This window comes from Taudactylus pleione, unplaced genomic scaffold, assembly GCF_031769625.1.
Source record: "Taudactylus pleione unplaced genomic scaffold, aTauple2 ptg000113l, whole genome shotgun sequence".
Classification (NCBI taxonomy): domain Eukaryota; kingdom Metazoa; phylum Chordata; class Amphibia; order Anura; family Myobatrachidae; genus Taudactylus; species Taudactylus pleione.
The window spans coordinates 15275425-15298559 of record NW_028284515.1 but is presented as its reverse complement, the minus strand read 5'-3'; the positions used below and the strand labels follow the sequence as shown (position 1 = coordinate 15298559).

The 23135-nt window shown below is 41.7% G+C and overlaps 1 protein-coding gene across 1 annotated transcript in view; it reads left to right on the top strand.

Moving 5' to 3' along the window:
• Positions 1-23135, top strand: part of STARD9 (StAR related lipid transfer domain containing 9) — a 155840-nt gene that overhangs the window by 74507 nt on the left and 58198 nt on the right. Inside the window, exons 8-18 of the mRNA XM_088471260.1 lie at positions 3656-3725; positions 5831-5903; positions 7111-7178; positions 7261-7358; positions 10117-10317; positions 11937-12034; positions 15374-15451; positions 16285-16368; positions 16804-16983; positions 20190-20229; positions 21726-21863. Coding sequence (XP_088327386.1) covers positions 3656-3725; positions 5831-5903; positions 7111-7178; positions 7261-7358; positions 10117-10317; positions 11937-12034; positions 15374-15451; positions 16285-16368; positions 16804-16983; positions 20190-20229; positions 21726-21863 — 1128 coding nt within the window. The remainder of the gene's footprint in view (positions 1-3655; positions 3726-5830; positions 5904-7110; positions 7179-7260; positions 7359-10116; positions 10318-11936; positions 12035-15373; positions 15452-16284; positions 16369-16803; positions 16984-20189; positions 20230-21725; positions 21864-23135) is intronic.

Below are 23135 nucleotides of genomic sequence, written 5' to 3'. Positions count from 1 at the left end.
TATATATATAGAGCAATACCACGGGTGCGGCACTCAGGGCTATGTAGAAGAATGATAACTCCAACACGTATAATAACGTACAACGTTTCAATCAATTTATGATTTTCATCAGGTAATAAAACGTTGATTGAAACGTTGTACGTTATTATACGTGTTGGAGTTTTCATTCTTCTACATAGCCCTGAGTCCCGCACCCGTGGTATTGCTATTACTGTTGTGCAGTGTGGAGGCACCGGGCGAAGATATGTATATTACATGAGTGCCGGACCACTTTTGGATTATTATATATATAGTACAATTGTTTATTTTTTTGATTACTTGAACTTCGTACTCTTGCCATTGTAGCATGTATTACAGATAACATGGGCCTTGGTTGGTTTTAACTACACTGATTCCTTATTGTGACTGCTCCTTTTTTGCCATACCATGTATATGATCATCCACTCCTAAGATTCTGTCCAAACTGATAAATTAAACCAATATAAGAACACACAGCCCATCTGTCTCGTTCACAAGCAGAGCTGCCCTCTGCACAACCTGAGAAGTTCATTGAGTTGGCCTCATGGAGGGGGAGATGTACCAAACCTTGGGGAGTGATAAACCTGGGGAGTAATAAGCTACCAACCAATCCATTTCTAACTGCCATTTTTCAAACACAGCCTGTAAAGTGACAGTTAGGAGCTGATTGGTTGGTACTTTTTCTCTCTCCACTTTATCACTCTCTAAGGCTTAATACATCTCCCCCGGATTGTTACTAGGCTCCGCATCCCCCTATTCGCCCTATATTCTCCCGTCCCACACTGGCAGAGTACTTGACCTTGTGCTGTAGCCCATCTGTCCTAAGGCACGACTGTTGGTGTCACACCCCTATACATTTTCACTTAATGTTTGTTTTATTTACATCTGTTTTTAACTTGATGCTGAAGGACTCCATAATAACCTTGTTCTAAGCAAAGTTCATAATTCATTCCATTTATCACTGCTCATCCCCCCATGTTTCATAAAGAGAAAATACATTTGTTCTCTTACATCTGTGACAAATGTGTCACTTTGGAAAGATACAAAGTGAGTGTTAACATTAAAAATGTAGCATATAACTGCATGAAAAAGGGGTCAGCTGATACAGAAATGTTTGTATGAGTTGGACACATCCTCAAGGCAGTTAGATGATAACTAACAAAAATAGAACCATGCAACTTTCACACTATCCTTATAAAAGCCATGTGGATTTCAGAAACGTATTAGGAACTACCACTGTATGATATTATTTTTATGTGCCTATTACAGTATTATATATTCGTTTTATGCGCCTACTACAGCATGATATTCGTTTTATGTGCCTACTTCAGTATATTTTTATATACCTAATACGGTATGATAAAATTTTTATGTGCCTACTACAGTATGATATTTTTATGTGTCTACTACAGTATGATATTTTTATGTGCCTACTACAGTATTAGTTTTGTGCCTACCGTGTTTCCCCGATAATAAGACCTACCCCGAAAATAAGCCCTACCCTTAATTTTTTAACCCGGTCCAAATTAAGCCATACCCCGAAAATAAGACCTACCTGAATCTCATTTTGAGCTGGGAACGCTGCAGAGACCAGCGTTCCCAGTCATGCAGTGCGCGGGTGATGTCATGACGTCACCCGCGTGCTGAGGATCCCGTGTGGCCGCGCCTGCTGGATCATGTTAGATCCAGTCAGCGCGCAAGTGAGAGCGACATCCCGGACGGCGGCGAGTCAGGTAAGTGCACTGCAATAAGGGACACTGCTACAGGGGGGGCCTGCATAAGGGGCACTTCTACAAGGGGGCCTGCAAGAGGGGGGCCTGCATAAGGGTCACTTCTACAAGGGGGCCTGCAAGGGGGGGCCTGCATAAGGGGCACTTCTACAAGGGGGCCTGCATAAGGGGCACTGCTGTCAATGTTAATTAATATAAGACCTACCCCGAAAATAAGCCCTATGGTGTTTTTTTGAACAACAAAAAAAATAAGACAGTGTCTTATTATCGGGGAAACACAGTACTACGGTGTGATATTAGTTTTATGTGCCTAGTACAGTATGATATTAGTTTTATGTGCCTACTACAGTATGATTAATTTTGTGCCTATTACAGTATATATATTATGTGCCTGTTACAGTATATTATTTTTTGTGCCTACTACAGTATGTAATTTTTATGTGCCTACTACAGTCAGTATATTATTTTTATGTTCCTGCTACAGTATTATATAATTTTTAGGTGCCTATGGCAGTATATTTTTATGTGCCTACTACAGTATATTGTTTTTATGTGCCCACTGCAATATGATATTATTTTTATGTTCCTACTACAGTGTGATAAAATATTTATGTGCCTACGACAGTATGATATTTTTATGTGCCTAATGCAGTATATTCTTTTTATGTTACTACTACAGTATGATATAATTTTTATGTCTACTACAGTATGATATTATGTTTGTGCCTACTACAGTATATTATTTTTGTGTACCTACTACAATATATTATTTTTATGTGCCTACGACAGTATATTATTTTTATGTGCCTACGACAGTATGATATTATTTTTATGTGTCTACTACAGTATGATATTATTTTTGTGCCTACTACAGTATGATATTCGTTTTATGTGCCTACTACAGTATGATATATTTATGTGCCTACTGCAGTATGATATATTTATGTGCCTACTGCAGTATGATATATTTTTTATGTGCCAACTACAGAATGACATTTTTGTGCCTAATACAGTATGATATAATTTTGATGTGCCTACTACAGTATGATATTATTTTTATGTGCCTACTACAGTATGATATTATTTTTATGTGCCTGCTACAGTATGTTAGTATTTTTACTTAGGTTTATTTTCATTCTGAGCAGACAACAATTTAAGTGGTGGTATATACAGTTACAATGACAACTAAATACATGAGTGGGTTCAGGTAGCTGGAATTATATGTTCTAGACCAGAACTACATTTTAATATAGGAAAAACAGCTCTTGTACTTCTTTCTCCTGCAAAGTGACATGACTTCTATTTCACAGCAATATATACAGTACAATATATGCTGAATATGCTGTTACTAATAGAGATCATCTATACGATAGTGGTAATGGTAGAAGTAGAATATCTGGAATTTACCCCTGCGACCTCCCTATTAGTAACCTAGAGAAATATGCAACTTTCATTTTACATCAAAACGGTATAACTTTATATATAACGTCCCTTTGACAAAGTAATGCAGCCATCTTTATTTAGAAGGGTAAAAGCTATGAGGCTTTGAGCCAGGTATTATATAAAGAGGGTCTGTACAGTATGTAATTGTGATTCTATTCTGGCCTCTAGTGGGGAAATACCTTGGCATACAGCCCTAATGTAACCTCACATGATCTCAGGGAAACAGGGGGATTCCCAGTCCAACGCCAATGTCTTTATTTTATATTTGTGACCACACTGCACATGTGCGCAGCTTTTTTGAAATATTAGTGTTATTTTATTCCCGGACAGTCTTGAATCATCTTTGTTACATGATTGTTTCTATATATTGTACATAACTTATATAATGCGTGTTTAACATAAAATGCACAAAGGCATTTTGAATTCAATATAATCAGGGTTTTGTTTTGCTTTCTGTAAAATAGGATTGTCACAGCATGCAGTCACTGACTATGGACAAGTAATGACACTCCTAGAGGAAGGCATGGAAAACAGGTATTTTAATTGAAAGTATTTTTCTTGAGTTTTCTTTTTAGAAAAAAAATGTAAGAATAAAAAAACGTAAGTACAAATACATAAACATGCATGAGCAGTTTGTCACATCAATAGTTCCAAACAAATGTAGGAGATAAACAATTGGTAATCGAGCAGTAGATGTAACAATGAATACTCAGAACATAAATTAGGACAATTCGGAGAAATAAATTATATATTCAACAATAACGATGATGAATGCGAGAATAAATAAAAGTACTAGCTGGCAGAAGTGCAAAAATAATGAAAACCGGTAATGATGGTACTGTTACTAGATATTCTGCTTTTTCTCTGAGCCTTTTATTGCTGCCACATGTACTTCACAACAGCTGCTACAGAGACGGTGCACAATATACATCCTGACCGTTCCTCGCAATATCCATGGCTCCTGTATAAATAAGAATGTGATGGGTCATGTGTCTCTTTAGCGCAGGTGTATAGGGAATGACAGAGATGTCAAGTATGTACAAAGTGTGTACCATGCTTGCCTACCCTCCCGATTTCTGCGGGAGCCTCCCGAATTAAGATGGGAGCTCCCGCTACCCCGCAATGTATATGCAATCCCCTGCTTTCCCCACTGCCCTGCAGGAAATCCTACAAGCGCATGCGCGATGGGGCCCAGGCTTGTATACAGGAAGATGCAGGGGCAGGGAGTCTGTCTGCTATGAAGCCCGGAGGTGCCTCCCAGGCCTGCCCCCTGCACAGAGCTGACAGTCACATGGGCCACACACTGACTGCTGGGAGAGACTGATGCTCCCAGCATTCCCTGGCCAGCCCAGGCTTCCCAGCCATAACGGGGAACAGACAGCTGGAGGAGGAGCTGATGCCGAACTGACTGAGGAGTTGTGTGACTGATCAGAGCTCACTGTAGCTCCAGCAAGAACCATGGATGTCAGTGGTGCTGCAGGAGAGGACAACTGAGGGGATGAGAGAGAGTGTGTGTGTGTGGGGTGTGGGGATCTATTAATGTGTGTGTGTGTGTATGTGTGTCAGTGGGGGGACCATTAATGTGAGTCTGTGTGTGGGGGGGTCCTATTACTGTGTGTGTGTGTGTGTATGGGGGTCCTATTACTGTGTGTGTGTGTATCCTATTACTGTCTGTGTGTGTGTGGGGGGGCCCTATTACTGTGTGTGTGTGTGTGTGTGGGGGGGTCCTATTACTATGTGTGTGTGTGTGGGGTCCTATTACTGTGTGTGTGTGGGGGGGGTCCTATTACTGTGTGTGTGTGGGGGGGTCCTATTACTGTGTGTGTGTGTGTGGGGGGGGGTCCTATTACTGTGTGTGTGCGTGTGGGGGGATCCTATTACTATGTGTGTGGGGGTCCTATTACTGTGTGTGTGTGGGGGGGTCCTATTACTGTGTGTGTGTGTGGGGGGGTCCTATTACTGTGTGTGTGCGTGTGGGGGGTACTATTACTGTGTGTGTGGGGGGGGGGTCTTATTACTGTGTGTGTGTGTGGGGGTCCTATTACTGTGTGTGTGTGTGTGGGGGGGGTCCTATTACTGTGTGTGTGTGGGGTGGTCCTATTACTGTGTGTGTGTCGGCGCGTAGTAATAGATACACCAATAGATGGATCTAGACATGCCTTTTGGGCGGTGCTGCCGCGCCCTCCAACACTGCGCGTGTCGTTTGCTACTTCCGTAAATGATCTCCCTCAAACTACTTTTCAAAAGTAGGCAAGTATGGTGTGTACTGTATATAATTAAACATTATTAGCTCCGAGTATATACAACTCACCTAATGAAAGTGAGTGGGTTGAGATTTTCTCTTTGTTACCGATAACTCTTCCTGATAAGGAATGTCCGCTCAATAAAGGAAATTCTTCCAATAATGATCTTTTGTTTTTCTCATTATCTCATGATGAAGATAGTTATAGAACCATGCAGAATGCGCACGTTTGCAATGCATCATTAGTTCTCAGTGTCCCAGTTACAGTAATCAGAATAGTGTCCCAGATATTATAATCTGTGCAGATACTAGGAAGTTGCAAAGGATGGGTCATGTATAATCAGCATTTTACTATACATTTCTCATTGTTTATCCTGTGTATTTTTTCACCGTAAAGAATAACCGCAGCCACCCATGTCCATGATGCCAGTAGCCGGTCTCATGCCATTTTCACCATCCAGTACACACAGGTAAGTACTGCTCATGTGCAGCACTCTGTAATCTATTACACTGGGTCTGTTACATAGAAATACCACACTGCTGTATTTGGCTTTTGACTGATGAGGCTTTTGCAGCTGGATCTTCCAGCAATAGTGACCAGAACTTCCCATCATCATTCTGTGCTGTTAGAGAACCATGCTTCTTCATCTGCCTAACTCCTAGGGGTAAATTTACTAAAGTGAGAGTTCTTAGAAATGGAGATGTTGCCCATAGCAACCAATCAGATTCTAGCTATTATCTTCTAGAAGGTGCAAGTTAAATGTTAAGTGGAATCTGATTAGTTGCTATGGGCAACCTCCACTTCTAAAAAAAACCTCTCCCTTTAGTAAATTTGCCCCCTAGTCTGTGACTTCCCACTTGCCTCCTCATTGTACTAATTTGCTTGCTCACACAAGTGGACGACCTCCCACATAATCATCACACCTATTCTGAAATACTCTGTGCTGATGGTGTGACTGGTTATTATAGGTTGTTCTGCACACACAAACACCCACATTAAAGCTCAGGTGGCGCAGTTGTGCAGGAGATGAAAAGTTAAATACCCTAAAAAAATAAAGACACTCATGTAATAATAATTATATTTCACATGTAAAGCTACAGTGTTTTTACAAGATACTAGAACACCTGGTAAATCTTTCTCCTCTCTTGCATTGAAAACCATGAAATAAGTGGCTCGTGTATATCATCAATGAGGATAACTTGTGGTGGTACTATAGATAGCAGATTATCAATTTCTTTTATTAACACCATAGGGGGCAATTCAATTCAGCGTGATGCTGAATAGCCCCAGTAAGGAGTTCCCGCAGCTGTTCAATTCACTGCGCTGTTAAGTCTGCCTACAGGAGGGTGCGAGCAGAAATCCGACTTAAGTGCCGATTGCAATGCTGTTTTCTGGCTTAGTGCGGTGCGAACAGCCTTGCGGCCAGCACTTCAGTCAGAGAATGCCGGTTACCGCTACCAAACACCCAGCTCAAGGCGCGGTAACCGGCTTTCTCTGATTTAAGTTGTTCTAGTTGGACTTAACAGCACAGTCAATTGAATAGCTTGGGAACTCCTTCCCGGGGCTATTTAGCATCGCGCTGAATTGAAACGCCCCCATAGATCATATTTCAGACATGTGGCTTCAATCTAAAAGCACCATTATATGATTAACAAATATTCCTTTCTTTGCCACAGGCTATGCTAGAAGACAATTTACCATCAGAAATGACCAGCAAAGTTAACTTGGTTGACTTGGCAGGCAGGTGAGTATGACTTTAATGGTGCGTTTTCTGGCTTGATTTGTCCTGTGCAAGTGGTTGTTTATGTCCATTGTCTTTGTTCTAGTGAAAGAGCTTCTCCAAATTACTGCAAAGACCGTCTGACGGAAGGTTCGAACATCAACAGGTCCTTGGTGACCTTGGGGATTGTCATCTCTGCATTAGGTATGGCCTCGATCTGGCTAGTGCTACTAACACAGGGACTGTTCTCACGTAAAGGTGTAGTTCAATTTTAAAATGTTTCACTATGATATCTGTAGAGCAGATTATGCTATAGTCATACAAATATTCAGTGGATCAGTCAACAAATTACTAGTACATTAATATAGTATTTGTTATTAAAAGGTTCATCTATAGTGTATTGTCATTATTTATAACAAATGGTATATACAGTAGATTGCGAATGTAACAATAAACACTTCCATATAATATCAGCACAGCCTAAACAAGTACAGTTCATAGAAACAATGTATCTTTAGCTCCGTTCCATTTATCCCAAGTATGTACAAACGAAGAAATAGTTCAGAGATTGCAGGAAGTGGTGGTTTATGTTAAATAGTGGATTTATCCATCAAAGTACATGACATATAAAACAAAAGAACCACAAAGTGTCATCTAGATTTGTCAGAGGTTGGAAAATAGGAGGGTTCTTAGTTTTTTAATTAGACAATTATACGATGCTGTGTTTTAGAGCCTTCGGCAGTGATGATATTCAGTGTTGGGATTAATCTCTTACTTGGTATAGAGGAGTAGACTGAATTTAATATATAATATACAGGGGGGAATCAGCCAGTAAAAGAACACTACCAGTGAATGAACATTTTCAGGTTTAATACAGTAATCTTTAAATTTAGTGCATACAACCTTAGATTATATCTATTGACTGTGTGTTATTGCCAGGGCCGGATTAAGGGCAGGGCGACAGGGGTGGTCGTCCTGGGGCCCCCACACACTACCCCCATCCCCATAATAAACAATTTTTTAAAATCTTTTAATGGTGCCGAGGCCCGCAATTAGGCCCCGCCCCTCCCACGATTTGGCTCCGCCCCCTTTTCAAACTGACCAGGCTACCTCCTTTATCGGCTCCTCTGCTCCTGTCCTTTCTTCTCCGCGAACACACCAGGTGGCCGGGGCCCGGGATCTGTTTCCTCTGCTCTGTCAGTGGACGCAGTGAGCACCATGGAGGGAGCACAAGCAGTACACTGCAGCTGGAAGGTAGGGGGGTGCCTGGGTGCTGGTAGTGTAGGAGGGGTGTGTTTTTAGTGTAGTTAGGGGGGTGTCTTTGTTTTTAGTGCAGTAGGGGGGTGTCTGTGCGTTTTTAGTGTAGTTGGGGGGGTGTCTGTGTTTTTAGTGTAGTAGGGGGGTGTCTGTGTTTTTAGTGTAGGAGGTGGTGTCTGGGTGCTGGTAGTGTAGTAGGGGGGTGTCTGTGTTTTTAGTGTAGGAGGTGGTGTCTGGGTGCTGGTAGTGTAGTAGGGGGGTGTCTGGGTGCTGGTAGTGTAGTAGAGGGTGTCTGGGTGCTGGTAGTGTAGTAGGGGGATGTCTGTGTTTTTAGTGTAGGAGAGGCGTGTCTGGGTGTTGGTAGTGTAGTAGGGGGGTGTCTGGGTGTTGGTAGTATAGTAGGGGGCTGTCTGTGTGTATTTAGTGTAGGAGTGTTTTTATGTGTGTTAAAATATATATATGCGTGTGTGTGCATTATATATATATATATATATATATATATATATATATATATATATATATAGCCATCACTCTGGCACTCACGGGTTCCACAGGTAACTGAGCCGGGTGCCCTCCACAGTCGGCCTCTAACAGCAGGGCAAACTGAATACATTGAAAGCAGGGCGGCACTCCGTAATAAACATGTCCAAAAACAAAAGGTAGTTTTGCAACGTTTCAGCGTTTTATTCCGCGCTTTCGTCAAGCATACAAGACAAACGGGTTTGTCTTGTATGCTTGAATAAAGCGCTGAAACGTTGCAAAACTACCTTCTGTTTTTGGACATGTTTATTACGGAGTGCCGCCCTGCGTTCAATATATATATATATATGTATATGCAAATGGATATGTGTTGATTGGAATTTGAGTTGCTGGCACCAGGGTACTTTTAACTCTATCTAAGGGAGTGCCGACCTAATGGAACTTGTTTTATATATATATATTTATGATTTTCAACTTTTATTGATAGGGGCCCCCACATGTTTGTTGCCCAGGGGCCCCCACAGACCTTAATCTGGCCCTGGTTATTGCTGTAAGTCATATTATTCATTTACTGGACTTGTCTGTTCATTTCCTAGCATTGTGCATTGATTCATTGGTCATTTCTACATCCCTCCTGTTGTTTTGGTTGTAAAATTCTAACTATTCCTTCAAACTTTATTCCAAAAATGTATTTTAAAAGTATACATAGTATTAATGATGGCACATGTTTAAAAATAGTTTTTATGTTGTATATTCTACATACATCATCCACTTAAATAATGACAATTCCCTTAACCGTTCATTCACTAGGCGAATGTTTTGAAGTTCTAGATTTTCCAGTAACATAAACTAAGACTGCCTGGGGTTACTGGGTTGTGTGGTGCAACATGAAATGTAGTTCTGTAGACAACAGATTTTAAAGGACTGACAGGAGAATGGCCGTTTGTGGTCATTGTCAAGGATTTATGATAAAGGGCTGATGGTTTGCAGGACTGGGACGCAGGCTCTACAGCAACTCCTTGCTTGATTTAAAAGTAAATTAGCCAATCAGATTTCTATCTGCATAGCTTGGACTTGCAGCGCACTAGACAAGCTGTACGTTTTAGTATTTTATGCCAGCACGAACCCATCTAGTACATCTCATCTCTTTTCTCAGCCCTTATAATGAGAACACATGTATTGTGTCTGTAACATTAACATAATTTCATTTTCCTTTTAAATGTAGCACAGAATTCCCAAATGACTAGTAGCTGCCAGAGTATCAATAGCATTGTCAGCGACGGGGACAGTGGTATCCCAAGCAGCCCTTCTGGAAGCAGCATGAGCGGATCTAAGCGTCAGCCGTTTGTGCCCTACAGAGACTCCATCCTGACCTGGCTATTAAAGGACAGTCTTGGAGGCAACTCAAAAACCATCATGATTGCCAGTAAGGTTCCTCCTCCATTTTACATAACCGCTGCTTCCCAGCCTTATCACATCCATGAAAGTTTTCTCTCCCAACCAAATCAGAGAAGTCATTTTCTTATCAATATGAAATGTTTTCGCTGTTTGTAAACTCTAAATGGTGAACTCGTTATTGTTTTGAAATATTCGTGTTAAAGATCAAACTATCGGAAGAGATGTGTGGTCATTTCAATGGCCAAATTGTCAGATGTCTATCATACTACCCATGAGTTTGCCTGGTGTGTGGGGATGCACCCAAGCACCAAAACTTTCCAAAGCAAGTGAAAGCTATCCAGTCAGTTTAAATGATATCCATTCATCTGCCGACTGGTATCGCATGTGTGTGCGATTGTCAGCCAGATGCATTAAGTCCTGCCATTCAAGCTGAACACTGGAAAGCTGGACCTGTCCAATGAGCCGCTAGTATGTGTGTGGCCAAACTGAACACTGCTCCAGACCTTAACCTATGTACTGTAGGTGATCTAGATAATTAGAGGGAGCACAATATATAATATTAGTGTTTTGAACCAGTGATTTGCAAGATCACTAGCTATTGTGGCTGGCATTGCAGGGGTTTTTATTTGTATTCCCTCACTTTCCCATCTCTGTGTCTTCCCCTCCTTCCCTGTTTGTCTCCCTCATGTCTGATATCCTTTCCCAATCTGTGTCTTTCTCTCTCAACTTTGTTCCCTTCCCCTAATTGTCTGTATCTTTCTGTCTTTCTCATCTCTCTCTCTCTATCTCTCTCTCTCTCTCTCTCTCCCAGAGTTGGCCTGTTATCTCTATTCCTCCATTCCACTGAACCCGTCTGTCCGTCTCAAGGAACTGTCCTGTGCATCCATACAGGGCTGGGTAGAATAGAGAAGCCGTGCCTGGGAGTCAGGCAGTTAGTGAGAGCTTGAAGGAAGGTTTGGGTGGGAGACCGGTTCTCCCTCCAGCTCTCACTGCACTTGTGTTAGATACATATTTAATTATATGTATTAGATTATATAATAGATATTAAATTCCACTGGCAATATAACATTTTGTTTTCATTACATTACTTTTGGCATTTTTGTAAAACAGTCCTCCAATGTGTGTGTGGTGTTTTATACAGAGGGCAATCTAAGGGGAGCAAAGGACATCAGACTATGGGCTCTATTTAAAAAAAGAAAGCGAAAAGCAGGATTAAAAGCATTGCTGCTTTTAGCTTTCCTTTTATCTTCATATTTATTTATTTTTGTGTGCCGGGACTGACCTAGCTGTAAAGGCCTGTCCCGGCGAGGAGATAATGGAGCCCAGTGATGGCTTTTGTTCCCGTGCTCTGGGCACATGCGCCTCCCGGCCAAACGTTTTTTCTCTGCTCCTCTCAATATGCAAAAAAATGTTTACTAAATAGACCCCTAAGTCACATTCCATTTAATGTTAATTGTATATAGAGTACTCACAAGTTGGCCATTAATAGACTCAAGTGATAAAAACCATATTAATAGAACGGAAACCCAAAGGGTTATAAGAAGTGCCTGGTAAGGATCATTTACTTTTTCCCAGTGAGAACTGTTGTGGAATAACTGCTCCCATCTGCATTACGTCACATTACTCTGCTTTCCCTGGTTTTTCCAGCGGTGTCTCCGGCAAGCAGCAGCTACAACGAGACCATGAGCACCTTGCGATATGCATCAAATGCCAAAAACATCATAAATAAGCCCAGAGTGAATGAGGTAAATATTTATTCCTCCACATTGTCAGCAATAAGACGAAGGAGCTTAGGTAAGAGCTACTCTCTGCTTTTTTTTTTATGGCTATTTTGGGACCAGTCTGATCACCTATTCACTGCACAATGGGGAAATATATTATAATACAAATTCTTTTGTGTCTGAGTTTGGAATGGAACCAATGACTATACAATGTGGTGATTGTGTTTGAAACAATGTAATGGTGTTTGAAAAAGTCTTGAATAAGGATCTATATATACACTATGTATTAGGAGAGTGAGTCAGGGTACTGTAGATACATGTTACATTTTGTTTATCAAGTTTGTGTCAGTTGATTCTTCCGTAATACAGACATGGATGCAAAATTATGATTACTAATTACTCACCTCTGGGCACCCCCACTTGTCCACAATCTGTTGAAACTTTTTCCTGATGAATTTCCCATTCTGTCCCTATGAACTGTTGGGCGACTGAAAAAAATCCACCTGCCAGTTGTCCACCCCGGGAATGTGAGCCGCTGAGTTGGTAGGAACCCATCTCTACATCCTACAAAATTTGTGAGAGACCTCCATCAGGGACTGAATACTGAGAGTCCTGCCCTGCTTGTTGATCTAGGCCACCGTTGTCACATTTGTCCGACTGTATCCAGATCAGGTTTCCCTGGAGGACCTCTTGTTCCCGCATCAAGGAATACCTGACTGCTCTCAATTCCAGAATATTGATAGGAATAGAGGTTTCGGCCTCTGGCCAATGACCCTGAAGGCGATAATCTAGTACAAATGCCCTCCAGCCTGACAGGTTGGAATCTGTGGTGATCAACACCCAGTCCCATACCGAAAATAGGGAGCCCTTCACCAGATTTAGCATGTGAAGCCACCACTGAAGAGACTGTCGGGTCTGGAAAGACAGCTGAAACAATTGTAAAAAGAAATAAATCTGACTAACTGGACACATGCCTTTTCCTACATACTAAAACAAAAAAATTGAAGTGCAAGTGGAATAGACAGGTCTTATACACTGCTCAAAAAAATAAAGGGAAGACTAAAATAACACATCCTAGGTCTGAATGAATGACATATTCTTATTAAATACTTTGTTCTTTACATAGTTGAATGTGCTGACACCAAGATCACCCAAAAATTATGATTGGAAATCAAATTTATTAACCCATGGAGGTCTGGTTTTGGAGCCACACTCAAAATTAAAGTGGAAAAACACACTATAGGCTGCTCCAACTTTGATGTAATGTCCTTAAAACAAGTCAAACTGAGGCTCAGTAGTGTGTATGACCTCCCTACAACGCCTGGGCATGCTCCTGATGAGGTGGCGGATGGACTCCTGAGGGATCTCCTCCCAGACCTGGACTAAAGCATCTGCCAACTCCTGGACAATCTGTGGTGCAACGTTTCGTTGGTGGATGGAGCGAGACATGACGTCCCAGATGTGCTCAATTGGATTCAGGTCTGGGGAACGGGCGGGCCAGTCCATAGCATCAATGCCTTCGTCTTGCAGTAACTGCTCACACACTCGAGCCACATGTCTTGCATTAGGAGGAACCCAGGGCCAACCGCACCAGCATATGGTCTCACAAGGGGTCTGAGGATCTCATCTCGGTACCTAATGGCAATCAGGCTACCTCTAGCGAGCACATGGAGGGCTGTGCGGCCCCCATAGAAATGCCACCCCACACCATTACTGACCCACTGCCAAACCGGTCATGCTGGAGGATGTTGTAGGCAGCAGAACGTTCTCCTTGACATCTCCAGACTCTGTCACGTCTGTCACATGTGCTCAGTGTGAACCTGCTTTCATCTGTGAAGAGCACAGGGCGCCAGTGGTGAATTTGCCAATCTTGGTGTTCTCTGGCAAATGCCAAACGTCCTGCACGGTGTTGGGCTGTAAGCACAACCCCCACCTGTGGACGTCGGGCCCTCATACCACCCTCATGGAGTCTGTTTCTGACTTTGAGCAGACACATGCACATTTGTGGCCTGCTGGAGGTCATTTTGCAGGGCTCTGGCAGTGCTCCTCCTGTTCCTCCTTGCACAAAGGCGGAGGTAGCGGTCCTGCTGCTGGGTTGTTGCCCTCCTACGGCCTCCTCCACGTCTCCTGATTTACTGGCCTGTCTCTTGGTAGTGCCTCCATGCTCTGGACACTACGCTGACAGACACAGCAAACCTTCTTGCCACAGCTCCCATTGATGTGCCATCCTGGATGAGTTGCACTACCTGAGCCACTTGTGTGGGTTGTAGACTCCGTCTCATGCTACCACTAGAGTGAAAGCACTGCCAGCATTCAAAAGTGACCAAAACATCAGCCAAAAAGCATAGGAACTGAGAAGTGGTCTGTGGTCACCACCTGCAGAACCACTCCTTTATTGGGGGTGTCTTGCTAATTGCCTATAATTTCCACCTGTTGTCTATTCCATTTGCACAACAGCATGTGAAATTGATTGTCAATCAATGTTGCTTCCTAAGTGGACAGTTTGATTTCACAGAAGTGTGAATGACTTGGAGTTACATTGTGTTGTTTAAGTGTTCCCTGTAATTTTTTGAGCAGTGTATATTGCCTGATCTCCTGAGCTGGCCCTTACTACCCAGTGTCATGGCAGTGTCCCCCAGCATGGACGAAAGAGGAAAATGATTTAATACAAGTGCAAAAATCCTATTATAATATAGCTGTACATAGAACATATCTAAGTAGGTTGGGTAATCCTCAAACAGCATTGTGACTAAATACTTGGAAAATGTAGTTTATAGTCTATTTTCGGGATGATCTGTATTAGGCTATACAAAGAGATGTATGTGGGATGCTCCCTCCTGTAAAGATAAATGATCCTGGGTTTAACTATCCCATTCCAAAAGAAGAAGTAATGTATTCTCGTGGTAGTATTCACTCTAAAAATCATCCAAAATTAATACTTCCTAAAGGTGCAGAGAGTACATTTTATTTTAGGATATCTTGTTATTTTTTAAATTACACGGCCAGAGCCATATTATCAACACTGGGGGTCTGCCCATATAGCGACATATGCACCGTGGCATATGTTTACTGGGTTGTCTATGCAGCATAATGAAAACTGGGTATACTACAGTACGTTTAACACATTTGTGGTTCTGGGAGTATTTACACTTTTTAATAACATCGCCAGTATATCTTACTGCCCATTTTATTTATAGTCCCCCTCCCACAAGTTTGTTGCCCTGGGACTCCCATAAACCTTAATCCGACCCTGTACATGGGAAAGCTATTGGTCGACAGGTTGGTGTTTTTTTTAAAGATCACATAGAATATAACCCAATAGTTTGATATGGGTGATATTTATTTCCCAATTTCATTTTACAGGATGCTAACGTTAAACTGATCCGCGAGCTAAGGGAAGAGATTAACAGATTGAAAGCCATGTTGAGGACCTTTGAAATGGTAGGTTGCGATAAATGTTACATCTTCTGTGTGATTTTTTTTACCCAAGCTCAGTGCATCCAAAAATTAACAATCTGAGGGCTGTATTCAATTAGTGGCGAAAATAGACATTTTTTGTCAAAAACTACGGTGCTAATTTTGGGCGAGAGAAAAAAAAATTGTTGAAAAAAGATAGAAAGCAATCTTTTTTCCCAGGAATTTACTGTTCCACGTAAATTGGGGGTACGTTAAAATGGGTGCAAGTATATTTTCATGTCGCAAAAATGCAATTTTAAAAACCGTCAAAAAACGCCTGCTGTGACCGCGTGAGATGTTTAAAACACTTGACGCATCCATACCGCCCACCGAAAAATCAGACCCAATACGTTAAAACGATCTTCAACGGTTTTTGGGGGTTTTTTTACCAAAATTTGCACGGTTGTTTTTCGACAAAGTACACAACTTACAATTTTTTTTTGCAGTAATTCATCATTGTCCAAAGGGTTCTGAAAGAAATACCCACATTTTTATCAAAAAACAGGGATTTTGCTTGTTTTTTTTCTCCTGGTCTGGGATGGAGAAAACTTTTCTCCAGTTTTTTTTTTTTTGCCTGTAGCCGTTTTCACCTGTTTTTTGGCAAAAAATTTGGCATTTTCGATAATGGTGAAAAAAACACCCGTTTTCGCCGCTAATTGAGTACAGTCCTAAGTCCCAGGAAAATAAAGTGTAGGTGAATTTACAAAAATACTCTGACGGATTGATTTTGACTTGTATTACCTTCATTGGAGTCAGCTGTTGGCAGAGTTGTTAAAAACATGTATTTGTGACGTATATGTTTAACTTTTCATGCTTAGTCTATGCAGAGAACCATTAGCCCTTCATTTGGTGAAGAAAGAGATGGGAACCTAACAGAGCTGGTGCTACAGAATGAATTAAAGGTAGGTCCATAAGAATCTATGTGTCATTTATCCATGTTTTGAAATGAAACACTTTAGAACATTTGGCCAAACTTTTACATTCTGTTGATGGTTATGGAAGTGGTTCAGTAATGCTGTTTGCTTAGAAAGCCTTAGTGAAAGAAAAAATAATAATAATTCTGTGAATACTTTCTTATTATGTCCTTGACTGTCATACTTTTTATTACCTTTGAAAATGTTTCAATCAGTGCATTGCATACTATTACCACTAGATGGCAGGATATTCTCATTACAAGCTGTTATTAGTGGGTATAGGGGGCAGTGAGTTATTCAGTGGTTATGTTTAGTTGGAGGCAAAGTGTGTTTTGCTGTGTAAAAAGTGCGTTTCTCCTGCATTTGTGGGCTTTTTTTTTTTTTTAATAAAAATGTTTTTTTTATTTTTTTCTGGGATTACAGATCGAGCAGCTCACCAAAGATTGGACAGATAAGTGGACGGATAAAGCAGCCCTCGTGGAACAATACAATGTGGATATCAACAAGGGTAAAACCGGAGTAACCATAGACTCCAGTTTGCCCCATCTCATTGCGATGGACGATGATATACTCAGCACTGGAGTGGTGATTTATCACCTTAGGGTGTGTAGAGTTTGTATTACTGTTGGTACATACACATCTTTTACCGAACCACAGCCAGCCAGTGTGATCCTCTTATATCAGAGTGCTGTCATTTAGCTTCAGCATCTGTGATTTAATTGTCTCATGGAAAATTGTCCAGACACAGACAATGGCGTTTCTAGCAAACGAAAGTTTGTCCTGATAGTAAAGATTATATATATATAGATATTTGGCCTTTCAAATCAGTCCCTGCCACAGAAAACCCATGCATACAAGGGGAGAATATACAAACTCCACACAGGGCCATGGTGAACCCACGACTTCAGTGTTGTGAGGCTGCAATGCTAACCACTACACCATCCATGCTGTATGTTACAGGCATACCTCTGGTGCCTGTGGTATGACAGGATACTTTTTCAATGAAAAAGTAGAATTATCATCTGTAAGGCAGAAACATGGCAATATAACCATGTGAAGAAATGAGCTTGTGACTTTCCATATTGTAAAACATGGGTAGGTAATATTAACATTTGTTCTGACTGTGGTCAGAGCAGCTTTTATTATTAATCTTCTGCTTAGCTGGATGTCTCTGGTTCTGAAGTAGGTGGGGAATAGAGCAGTCTGCTGCCAATCAGATCATAGGAATGTTCATTGCAGCACAGAGTACTTCAGATGATCCTGCTGAAGGTAGCAACCTTTCCACTCATGAGATTAAGTCAATGAGGATGGGACTCTGGGCCTGATTCAGAGCCGCTTGTAAGCGGCCGCTCGTTCGCTCCGAGCGATGTTCGCACATCTGCGCATGCGTATGGGTCATAATGCACATGTGCCAACCAGTCATTGCGGTCGGAAATCGAGCGCTCGCAAAATTGCGAGTGCCTGCTAATTTGAGTGACAGGATGAGGCGTTTGTGGGTGGTAACAGGGGAAGGTGCTTGAAAACGGGGAGTGGTGATCTGAACGCAGGCGTGCCAAAAGGTCAAAACGGGCGTTTTAAGGGTGTGCATAATTAACAAAGCAGCGTCATCGACTACGTCACTTGGTTGTTTCTTAGCCTGAACTGTTCGCATGATTGTGGTAGGAAAATCCTACCACAAGCACTGCGAGCAGTTCAGATGCCTTTCGATGTACTCGATTAATCAAATAAATAGCGGAGATGACGTAGGATGCGAGCGGCCAGGGGGCGTCTTTACAAAATAGCGAGCGCATGTTTCGTTCGCTCGCTCAGACATAGAGACGTCAACAGACCGCAAAGAGCGAGCGCTCAATTTAAATAGCCGGCCCCTTTTTCTGAACGAGCGAGCGCAAATAGCGTCCGGCTCTGAATCAGGCCCTCTGTCCACAGTACTGAAAGTTCGGAAGCAGGATCCTTAGTTGTGATGTGAGACTCCTGTCTCCAGGCTCCTGTGGTACTAAATCAGGAGGATAGCGGTGTCAAATGAACAATAAAACAAAGTTCATAATCCAATTTTTTTTTAAATAAAAGAGCATAGGAGGCTTCCAGAGAAGCTTCCATTGTACCAAAGCCCATTGCTCAGTGTACTGAATTTCAAGGAACTTGAGAGGGTTTCATTAAACCTCATGAGAAGACTAGGGCATATACTATACATATTATCCTTGCACATGAACCTTCTTAATCTGTCAGAGGTGTAAACCTGTGAACCTTCACCCAGAATAGTGCTATGACCACTGCCAAGGTTTAACCACCAGTAAAGATGTGTAATAGTTATGTATATCAGGAATGCAGCCAGCCTGCTCACTCAACTATTTCATTTAAAAGGCAGATTTTCCTATATGAAATTGTTGCAATAGTGACTGTAAACATAGTCTACATATTTAGTTAGCAGTTTGACTATTTAGCCTATAGAGAGGTGTATTGAGCTTCTCAGGGTAAGCAGGTTTAAGGCATATCAAAAACACAAAACCAGGGCCGTATAGATTTTGGAGGTCTACGTTTATATACTTCCCTCAGGTCTTGATACCCATACTATTGGTAAGATGAAATGGGCTTCCACTTTCACAATATAATGGAAACGTTTATCTGAGTTTCTTGCTTTAAATAAATACTGATTTTAGGGGATGTAGTTATTATCCCGGCTGTCGGGATGCAGGCGCTCCGAATGCTGACACCACAATTCCGACACCAGTCAGAATCCCGACGGCGGCATCCCGACAGTAAGTATTGGGTTGGGGGGAGGGTAAGGGGTTGGGGTTAGCACTGTTCTGTCACTACATGTAACTACTTCTAGTCTCATTCTATGATAATAGCCACATACTGAGCAATGTATGCTGGTTTAATCTTACCCGTTGTTTAGCAGTCTACTCTATCAATAACAAATGTATCTAAAGGCATTGCCTATAAGTCGCATAGACAATGTTAATTATTTGACTAGTAAAAGCAAAATTTAATTTTCTACTCATTTTCTCTGTCTCCCTTTCTGTCTGTATGATTATCTACCTCTCTGTCTGTCTGATTATCGCTATCACTATCTCTCAGATTGTCTCTTTCTGTCACTATCAATCTCTCTGCCTGTCTGGCTCACTTTGTCTCACTCAATATGTCTGTCTGGCTCACTGTCTGTCTCCCTCTCTGACCAACTGGCTCTCTGTATGTCTGTCTGCCTGTCTCTCTCACTCTTTCTGTTTGCCTGGCTAGGGCTCTCTGTCTCCATCTGTTTGTCTGTCTCACTCACTGTCCTTCTGTCTTTATAACTTACTGTCTGACTCACTAATTCTTGGTTTAGCCTGACTGACTCTGTCTCTCTCTCTCTCTCTCTCTCTCTCTGGCTGACAGGCTCTTTCTGTCTGGCTCACATTGTGCCTGTCAGGCTCACACTCTCCGTCTCCCTCTCACTGTCGGTCTGGAACCCCCTTTCTGCCTGTATATCTTTCTGGCTCCCTCTCTTTGTCTTATGTCTCCATCTCTCTGCCTGTCTCCCTCTGTTTCTGTCTGGCCGTCTCTCTCTCTCTCTCTCTCTCTCTCTCTCTCGCTTGTAGATGACACTCTCCTGGTCATTTCTGCTTCGCATTAATTAGACTGATAGCATCTTATCCCTGAGAAGATAAAACAGATTGCCTTGTGTATCACATTGTGTGTGTGTTTAGACAAAGGCTCTGGTGTTCTAGCTGTGTTCTGCTCATTGACGTGTCTGTATTTGAGCCCCAAATTTGTTAGCTGATCTCATGGTTTCACTGACTGCTTCATTTTTCTGTTCCGTGATTGACTAGGAAGGAACAACGAACATTGGTAGAGGCGATCATGATATAGGTAAGCAAAGCTGTTTACCATATTACAGAATTAACTCCTGTGGGTTTGACACATCCAAGAGCAAGGTAGCGTTTCAGCCTATTCAGTTACCTGCATCTTTCAAACTTAAAGTTGAAGTGTGCCTTATATAGGTTTAGATTTGATAATATATAATAATGTATAGTCTTTACAGACTAATTTAGATGTGGATGTTTGCAGTGCACAGTTTTTCTTAGCAAAAACAAAAACAAAATGGACTTTATTGTGGAATTTCTTTTGTCTGTACTGAAATTACATAACTTTTATGAACTTCTAATAAATAGTCATTCATTTCATGTTGCCTTAGAAGCAGTTTTTAACTAATGGATTCTGGAAAATCTTCGAGTACAATGAATTTATTATAGAGACTATAATACTGTTGTCTTTTAGAATACTTCATTGTTATAATTGAGCAATTTCATATAAAAGAAAGAGCGGACATGATAATTATTTAGTATACACCTCCAAACTATTCTCAATAGATTGGGTATCCAAACTATACCCAAACTATGGAGAACTCTAAGATGATGATGTTGTACATTGTACAAGTTCCATTTCATTTCGGGATACATCAAATCAAGCACAACACATCCAGACTTTAGTTTAGGATTTGGTATAATATTAAGGGGTAATAGTAGAGATGAGCGGTCCGGTTCTACTCTGTTCTTTTCGCCAAATTAGCGCTAGTTTGTATTTATCTTATTGGCTGTCCAAAACACCTGATAGCCTGATACCAATAAGATGCCATATTTCAGATCCGAACATAACCGAGTTGAACCGAACCGCTCATCTCTAGTTTATAGAAAGATTCTGGTTTGGCAAAACCTTTTTGATTTGGCCAGCTGATTCCGTATCCTAATTCACTTGCATTAAACAAAGACCTGCCACTTCCAGAGTTACAGTTGGAGTATATTGTTGAAGGAATTCCTGCTTTAATTTTAATATTTATTAATATGATTGGGTATTTGGCAGAATCTTTTGTAGCAAGATTAAACTAAATTCTAAAATGTGAATATGGTGCATCCATAATCTCACCTGCACTTTGCTTTATAACGGTGTACACAATGTAAAATTAAAAAACCGCATGGTGCCAATTAAAAAAAGTAATGTTAAAAAGATCTTGGGCACCATCAACTTTCATGTTATGAATACAATTTTTTTTCTGTAAAACTTGAGGTCAATGTTTCCTTTCCTCAGGACCGTACATACCTGAATTAAGCTGTGCCGCATGAAACATTGACTTGACTATGTCAATGGTTGTATATACCCATCTGTAACTGTCTAATGTACTTATATAAATTTGTCATGTACTTTATTCCCCCGTGTACGGCACTATGCAATCCGTATGGTGCCATATAAATAAAGATGATAATATAAGGATACACAGTATAATATAGAATGTTATATCTCACATTTGCTTGATTGAGTATATTGCTGATTGAGACACTTGCTGCTTACACATGTCTTGATGATGTCAGTGTTGCAGGGAGAGTGCATTGAACAGGATCATTGTGTAATTGAGAACAGTTGTGGGGTTGTAGAACTGCGACCAGTCCTAGGAGCGCTCTGCTCAGTCAATGGACAGCAAGTCACAGAATTCAGTCGTTTATCACAAGGTGGGTCAGTTCATTATATCTTTGTCTTCTAATTCCATTATTCACGTAACAGGGGGTTGGGGAATTTGGGGCATATATATTAAGTATAACTGAGCCATACACCCGTAGGAGGGGTACCTTCAAATATTAAGTATCCCCAAGATGTAAGAAGGAGGGATACAGCAGGTACCTCCAATATCTGCCTCCTGCCTTCCACTTCCAACAGCAACAGCAGCCCCCATAGGTTTCTATGGGGTCTTCTGTGCTGATAGATTTACCAAGCTTGTCCCTGACTGACAGCCTACAGTAGCCTATGGGCTACCTTTCACAGGCTATTTCGGGGAAGGGTTCCGGATGCCAGTGCAAGCACAGTAGAGCAAGTGAGTGGGCAAAGCAGAAAGTAATGTGATCGCCCTGTCCTGGCGATGATACATTCAGGCAAATAAATATTCCTAACGCAATAATGAATCTTTATTTTTGGGGGATAACCGCAAATAATAATAAATATGCCCCTTTTATGAGATGTATAGTTCCTGTGCAGTGTCTGTATAAGGATTCAGTATGATTTACTGCCGGCCACATCTCGGCAGCAGTGAAAATCCCGATCGTTGAGATGTAAGTATTGACTAACCTATTCTCCCACTAACCCTCCCTTAAGGGGTGCCTAACCCTAACCTCCCCCGCCAAGTGCCTAACCCTTACCCCCCCTTCCCCGCTGCCTAAACCTAAGTCCCCCGGTGGGCTGCCTAACCTTAACCTCCCCCCGGGGGTGCCTAACCCTAACACTCCCTTGCCCCAGCCTAAACCTAAACTCCCGGGGGGGTGCCTAACCCTAAGTCCCCCCCGGGAACCCTAAACCTAACCCTCCCCACGCGCGGCTGTCCGTGCCAGGCTTACTTTCGACCGGTAAGCCGGGTGTCGGGCTCCCGGCGTAGGTAAAATGACAGGTGGGATGTCGACGCCTGTCATTTAGCCCTTGCCGGGATTAGACAGTCAGGAAGCCGACGGTCGGGATTCCGTCCATCGGCTTCCCGACTGCATCCCCTGTATAATAGTGATGTACTTTGAAATGCAGAAATTGTTACCTGTAGCCAGCACCACCATCAGGGAACATTATGACCATTGACATACCATACCACACCCCTGTGTTTACAGACATAACTGGGCTACATGGGAATGTCCCCTGACCCTCATCTGTACCCATTATAGTAATAGTTTTATACATTGATAGACTACTCGTGCAGTTCAATAATCTGAGTGATTAATGTCATTTGTGAAATCACATATCACGTA